This window comes from Ostrinia nubilalis, chromosome 6 (assembly GCF_963855985.1).
Source record: "Ostrinia nubilalis chromosome 6, ilOstNubi1.1, whole genome shotgun sequence".
NCBI classification, from domain to species: Eukaryota; Metazoa; Arthropoda; class Insecta; order Lepidoptera; family Crambidae; genus Ostrinia; species Ostrinia nubilalis.
The window spans coordinates 9,614,902-9,622,600 of record NC_087093.1 but is presented as its reverse complement, the minus strand read 5'-3'; the positions used below and the strand labels follow the sequence as shown (position 1 = coordinate 9,622,600).

The 7,699-nt window shown below is 32.1% G+C and overlaps 2 protein-coding genes and 1 long non-coding RNA gene across 3 annotated transcripts; 2 read left to right on the top strand and 1 right to left on the bottom strand.

Annotated features, from left to right (window-relative positions):
• The first annotated feature begins 736 nt into the window (after nt 1–736).
• Nucleotides 737–3,369, top strand: LOC135072585 (L-2-hydroxyglutarate dehydrogenase, mitochondrial). Its single transcript, XM_063966557.1, has 4 exons — nt 737–985; nt 1,183–2,052; nt 2,353–2,573; nt 2,658–3,369. The coding sequence occupies exons 1-4, from the start codon at nt 906–908 to the stop codon at nt 2,816–2,818; spliced, it is 1,332 nt and encodes a 443-aa protein (XP_063822627.1). The 5' UTR covers nt 737–905; the 3' UTR covers nt 2,819–3,369.
• On the bottom strand, nt 3,292–4,821 carry LOC135072591 (post-GPI attachment to proteins factor 2). Its single transcript, XM_063966566.1, has 3 exons — nt 4,358–4,821; nt 4,057–4,275; nt 3,292–3,965 (listed from the first exon to the last, which is right to left on the bottom strand). Exons 1-3 carry the CDS (start codon nt 4,767–4,769, stop codon nt 3,838–3,840), a joined length of 759 nt encoding a protein of 252 aa, XP_063822636.1. The 5' UTR covers nt 4,770–4,821; the 3' UTR covers nt 3,292–3,837.
• A 156-nt stretch (nt 4,822–4,977) lies between these two features.
• On the top strand, nt 4,978–6,067 carry LOC135072947 (uncharacterized). The gene is made up of 2 exons (XR_010257533.1): nt 4,978–5,575; nt 5,851–6,067. It is a non-coding gene; the product is annotated as an uncharacterized LOC135072947 (long non-coding RNA).
• Nucleotides 6,068–7,699: the final 1,632 nt, after the last annotated feature.

The window sequence follows — 7,699 nt, the reverse complement described above, 5'->3', positions numbered from 1 at the left end:
AAAAATGTTTGCATATATTAAGGTATAATTGAGAAAAAAAATAAAAACAAAAATCACTAAAATTATTTTTCCTAATTAACTGAATGCGTTTACGAAGCACTTAATACGCTTATTACGTGTAGTTTTAAGAGCTCTATGAAATATTATAACAATTCTGAATTAAATGTTATTAGTTAACGAGTGAGAATATTTTTGCATAATTTTGAAGTAAAAAAATAGGTAACTTTGAATTTTTATACCGCGAAAACTACTTAGAATTTTCAAACGGGAGTTTTACTATCATGTTTGTATAACTGAGCTCTATACGTTTCATCAAATCAATGAGAATGTCCGTTTATACAGTCCCATAACACACTGTGCGCTCCAAAGATTAATATTAAATAACTATTTATATACCAAAAAATATATTGGTCGCGCAATGAGAGAGAGAGGCCTATTTAATAATTATGCGGCACGACGAAACAGTAATCACAAATTCTATTCCACTAGCAAAACGCTCTATCCATTCCACTTCGTAGTGATATGTGTGTTAATTATCATTGCAAAAGGTTTTGCAGACCCTGATAACATAAATACCAGAGATTTTAATTTTATGGATTAATGTTTTAATATTTTATAAAAAAAGCGTTTTATGCATTTTTATCGATATCGATAAAGTTGACTTATAACATCCGTACCACAACTGTGTTCCTGTTCCTGACCATTTATTGTCAATGTCATTGTCGCGTATTTAATTTAGTTAGTGTCATCACCGTCATTTTTTTTAGCAATTTTTAGCGTAAGTTTACCAAGTGCTGTTTTCGTCGTGTAATTACTTCAGATTATTTATTTCCATAAATTTATATAATAAAGTTTGCAGTGTTTGTTTGTTATTATCAATTTAAAATACTTTTTACACACAAATAATGGCTATACTGACAAATTTAATGGGACCCTCAACAATGCGTTTTTTCCACAAATCAAGTCTTATTTCTTGTTCTAAATGGTAAGTAAATTATTCAATTTCGTTTCCATCAAATGCTTTTTACCGCTATGCAGCCTAAGATTTGTATGCAGCCTGCTTTACATTCGTACAACGCCACTTGCTCCGCACATTGGTGCCTTCCCCCTTTAATCTTCCCAATAATGATTATTTAAATAGGTACCTAATCATTAACCGATTCTTCTTTTATCTAATTATAGGTACAGCACTGGCAAAGAGCACTACGATATAGCTGTGATAGGTGGAGGCATAGTAGGTGCTGCTTCTGCAAGGGAGCTATTAATGCGTCATCCCAATCACAAGATAGCCCTACTTGAAAAAGAGAACAGATTTGCCTATCATCAGAGCGGCAACAACAGTGGTGTAATCCATGCAGGCATTTATTACAAACCAGGTTCATTAAAAGCAAAGTTATGTGTGAAAGGCATGGATATGTCCTACAAATATTTAGACAAACATGGCATAAAATATGTTAAATGTGGCAAACTAATTGTAGCCACTCAGAGATCGGAAGTGCCCAGATTGCTTGAATTATATGACCGTGGTTTACAAAATGGGGTGAAAGACATACTGTTATTAGATGAAAAGGAGTTGAAAGAAATAGAACCTCATTGTAAAGGAATACAAGCTTTATGGTCTCCGCATACAGGAATTGTGAACTGGGGCGAGGTTACTCAATCATACGTTAAAGAATTTCAGAAGGGTGGTGGGAAGACTTATCTTAACTTTGAAGTTACAAAGTTTGTTGAAGCTGAAGAGGCTGATTATCCTGTTATGATGATTGACAGTAAAGGAAATACTATACAGGCAAAATATGTATTAACATGCTGTGGCCTGCATTCAGACACAGTTGCTGTTCTAACAGGCTGTCCAGAGGAGCCAAAAATCATTCCATTCAGAGGAGAATATTTGTATCTGGTTCCCAGTAAGAGTCATCTTGCCAAAACCAACATTTATCCAGTTCCAGACCCTAGATTTCCATTTTTAGGAGTACATTTGACACCAAGGGTAGATGGACGCGTGATAGTTGGTCCCAATGCAATTTTAGCTTTCTGTAAGGAAGGTTACAGGTATGTAATATTTCTGTATTAAACTTTCATTGTATGCTTGTTTATTAGTGTAAATGTAAATAATACAATGTCACTATTAAATCTTGTGTAATCAGTAGGTTACTGATAACAAGCACATAATTGAATTAAAACTACAAAACATACCTATGTTTTATTAAAAAGTATTTTACTTAGTTGTCTGTTGATAAGACTAATACTGATTACAAACTATGTAGCTAACTAAAAATGAAGTCTGGCTGGATGTGTGCTCATGAATATTAAGATGTCATAGGGTTGATTAACCAATTAATGTTTTTCCAGATGGAGAGACATCAATCTTAGTGAATTGAAAGACATTTGTTCTTTTTCTGGTTTTCGAAAGATGGCCATGAAATATGCAGGATTTGGTATCAAAGAAATGGCAAGATCTGCAATAATGCCATTACAAGTGATGCAAGTACAAAAATACATTCAAGAAATTACTTCAGCTGATGTAGAGAGGGGGCCTGCAGGTGTTAGGGCCCAAGCCATGGGCAAAGATGGTAAGTCTTCTCTTTTGGTATACTACACTTTTATTTTAGCAACAAAATTCATACAGAATATTAACACTTTAAATCTTTTTTTAGGTACTCTGATAGAAGATTTTGTATTTGATTCAAAGCCAGGCTCTGGTGCTATCGGGAGCAGGGTGCTGCATTGCAGGAATGCACCTTCTCCTGGTGCAACATCTTCACTTGCTATTGCTGAAATGATAGCAGACAAAATGGCAGAGGAATTCAAGTTATAGTGTGAATATTTTAATGAAGTATTCTGTGCTGAATGAAGCAGTTGTGATATAACTAAATAATGCCATGTTCACATAATTAGAAAATTTATATTAGGCATGCTAGGCTTAGTAGTCTATTCCAAAAATAATTTTAATTATCTTGTTGAATAATTCCTAATGGCCACCAGTAATCTGGATCTAAAGTTAATGAGGCCTAATCTAAAATTAGCTCTGCAGTAGATCCAGTTAATTATTATAATCTAAGGACTACACCCCAATGTACTAGACTACTGGGGTGTTACTTATGTTGTTGTTACTGACTAGTCTGCCGAGGTGTTAAATAATGACCATTATGTATGAGGCTTTGTGCAGTCATTAGTGCATTTTATCTATTATGTATGTATAAAATACATTTGTTTAATATTGTAATTGTTTTATATGATTGTTACAATTTCAATAGGTGCTAATTTTAGTCATTGTAAGAGTAACTCAAATTCATAACAATACATATTTCTTTATTTTGTATATTATTATAATTTGTTAAATATAAATTATTTACAACTAATTCATAACTTTTTTTTAACAAAACAAAACCTCCTATTCTACTAACCACCTTTTATTAGCCTTGCATTGGATGACATGATTTATAATTTGTTAGTGAAAATACTATTCTAAGTTATAATAAGTATGCATTATAAATATTGGTTTAGTGAGAGCAGTTCCAAGTCATGAATTCTGTCATATAGTTAGTGTAATATATTACAAAGAAATTCAAAGCCAAAATTCAGTTTGCTAAATTAGTAATAAATATGGAAAATATGATACATAATTGACACTTAAAAGATAGGAAGATACTCATATTTATAATACAGAGTTTAAAAAAAGAGATTATTGTTGTTACAATGATTTGTAAATTAACATAAATCAATGGTTTTGGAGCTTAAACTTAACAATAGAATTTTATTGTGAAGGAAGTCATTTTGTTCAGAGCATCTCATTAGTCAACTACTTTTGTTCATCTTGCACTTAAATTATGCCAGTCATTCAGTAGCGATGCCTCTTTTACTAAAATAGACAAACTGTACTTGAAGATCATAAACAGTTGTCAAATGGAATGTTATATTGCTGATGACTACTATGTATTCTGAGAATCCAAACATCGAGTAAACTGTAAGCAAACATAAAAAGTTGTATTAGTATTAATAACATATTAAATTCATATACAGATTTAAATACTTTAGTAACAAAATTTCACTTACCATATGGCTCACATAGTCTATTGTGCCTCAGGAAGAAATAAGCAGCAAATGCGAATGAACCAACATTCACAAAAAAGGATCTCCATTTTAGTTTTACAGAGTGCATTTCTAATGATGTTATATTTGGCCTTCTTCTATATTTTGTTAGCATCATACATGTGAAGAACATATAAATGATTGATGCACCTATGAATGTTTTAAAACATACTTCATGATATGCTGTGGAAAAAATGGATTGTGAGAAGAATACAGTCTTATTTATTCCTGTTGCATTCCTTAACTATTATATGGAAATACTTACGGTAATTTTGGGAAGACGTCCAGTGGGTTAATCCTAATAAGGCTAAATTCTCAATTATATTTAAAAATACTGCCATTTTTACTATCATAATACAATTTTCTCTGATGACACTTTTATAGTATTCCCATCGTAAATAGATGATAAAAAATCTCACGGGTGCATGAATATAGATAGCGGTTTTCCATATTGTACTTTGGGGTTCGTAGTTACCTATAGATGCTGATATCGACGGAAATATATTGGGAACTTGACAGTGAGTATGATTTGCCTTTTCAAAGTCTTTGTACATCGTTAGAAGTACACAAGTTGTGAATGCAAATAATGGTAATGAAACCGTGAAGAACCCCAGTTTTGTAACTGGAATACGTATAAAATATTTACGGCCGGAAACATTGTGAAGAGGTAGATACATTTAATTAGTTAGATAATTATCCATGAATTAAATAAAAATATAAACATTGAACAAACTAAACTCTGATTTTTAATTCGACGGAATTTTGACATTTCAGAAGTGTTGCCAACATTGAAACATTCCCATTATGAATGGAGAGCATTTTCACAAATTAAAAAATAATCCTTTCTTGAATTTAAGGTTAAAAATGTACTGATCATTAGGCCTAAGATGCGCGCATCGACAATGACATGATATGATAAGACAATTTTCGATCACGTAGATAATTTTATCATTTTCCCTAACATGGGACCATCGATAGAAAAGTCTATCGACCGCTATCGCGTGATAACCCAATTGTTGCCATATTAAGAAAAATTTGCGTTATTATGTTGGCCAACCTTGAAATATTTTAGCTCATTCGTTCAATCTCGTTCATTTCTGCTATTAATTCGGCTGAAAAACATATCTTAAAGCAGTGAGAACGTCATTAAAAAAAAGTTATGTCAATTTTGTTGACATTACATGATTGCTTGATTGTATTTGTTTGTGTTTTTAAAATTGTATTTTTATGTTTCCAGTCTTATTTTGAATATTTCTAAAGTACGGAAAATATCAAACGAAGAGATAACCAAGTTAAAGAAAAACAATGAAGAATTCCTAATCATACCGATAGTATTAAAGAATGAAATCTTCAAAATTTAACAGAATAACCGAACTCCACTACCTATCCCATAATGCGAGGTTTACAGTAAATTCAACGTACATGAAGCAGTCAGAAAGTTTATTGAGATTTGAGAAATAAAGTTACACTCATAAGTAGCAAAGTAAGTACCTAAAGTCTAAAATATTAGCTATACTCCGCACATCTTGATTTTCATAAGTACCTGATAAAAGGAAAAATATCTTTATTCCTACAAATAAGCTTTCACCTTCTTTCCTATATTTATTTCACATAGTTCTTTCACTGTGTAATAATATTGATGATCAACATTTTGTATGTAAACTTAAAATACAAATAGGATTAAGTAAATGTTTGTATTTATGAACTGTTTATGTAATTGTAATAATTGTGTTTAAATAATATTCTTTCTTTTTTCAGACAGTGGATGAAGAAGTGTGGGATTATGAGTGATTATTTCATTCTAAAGCAGACATAAGCAAGTCTCGCTCACTGTCATGAAAATTCACAATAACAATCAGCAAAAAACTTCAAGGATACTGGCTAGGCTAACCAATTCATGGAATTCTGTTAGTGTTTGAAATTATCAATAGCTATTGTAAAACAAAAGTTTTCCAAATAAAGATTTTGTAAATAATGGTTGAATTATTTTGAAATTACACTGCAATAATGAATTTATTGCCTGGTTGGTAGCGGCCTGCGTGATGTTGTCGGTCCACCTTGTGGGTGGACGTGCCACGCTGCGTATTCCAGTACCCGGCCTCCACTCCAGAACCTTGCTGCCCCATCGGGCAACATGGAAAGCATTACAGCAGTGGACGTCCTATGGCTGAGATGATGATGAATGAATTTATTATAATGGAATAAATTGTACAAGATTATCATCCTGTCACATTAAAGCCCTTAAAAAAGTCCAAACGGAGGAATTAGATTTATAGTAATGTGGAATGTATGTATGGTATCACCGTCAAGTTATAAAATTAGTAAAATTCATTTATTCTCATTGTTATTATAGCAATTTTTTATTGATTACATATCCCACCCAATGCTAATTTCTGACAATGACCTTGCCACTGTTTGAAAATAATGTAGACATAAGAAGCTCCGTCACCACATTCCGCCCCATTTTCAATAATTTTTACAAGATTATGTACAGATGACAGTAGGTAGGTACTTAAATCAAGCTAAACACTATGGGGCAATGATATTATAGAACTATAATATCATTGCTATGGGGTATCTCAAGTCATTTGCAACTTAATATTTGTCTGATGTAGGTACTGTTGTTGACTGCCTACCTAAGTAGGTAAGTAAGTAATGGTTATTTTACAAGGTAGGTAATGTAATAATTAAATGTGGGTGGGACTGTGGAAGCACTTAGATTTTGCAGTTAATGATTATAAACTGTCGCAAGATTCGCCTCACATCCATTGCAATAATTACAAAATGCTGCTTCTGATAAACTCTTGAACTAAAACTCAATCTCCACCTAGAAGTAAAAGTATCACAAAGGTGCTAGATTCCTTTCTTAGAATTTTTCTAGCCTCAAATTAATCGTAAAATGTCATTTAGCATTGTAAATGATAAATAAATAGAGTTAAAGTAGCTTGCAAAAAAGTTAATCTCCTATCGTCTTGCTATCGTGGGCAAGGATCGAGGACGATAAAAACACCACATCCTATCCTATCGTGATGTCAAAATATGATATAGTTAGCGCTTCATGTTAGGGCTTGCCAGGTTTATCACAAAAAAAAAAACAAATCTATCACTATCACATTTTGACAGATGACATGATAATTTTCGGGGTGCCATGTTAGCGCCGGTAGATAAAACGATATAGTGACGTCAAAATCGATATAACGCCGCGATAGCAGTTTATCACGGCGCGCATCTTAGCCCTGCATGTCAAAATGGTTATTGGAATTTTTATTATCATATTTTTGAAGTTACAAAAAAAATTGGGAATTTATTTTTCTATTACTGGACTCCCTGGCCAATAATCCATGGGTTACAAACCTTTTTTATGAAAATCCTTTTGTTAATAAAATCTTAGCTACATAAAATAACCAATTTAACAAGATGCCAATTTTATAATCCAAGTTGATTATGATGAAGATAATGATGACTGATGATCAATACATATTTTCGTTTACGATAATATGTTGTTTTACTGTGTTAAAAACACGTTTTTTTCTATTTAATCTCTAAAATGTACATAATAATTAGTGTACATTGAATTCACAAAACAAACAATAGTTCATTCTTGTTA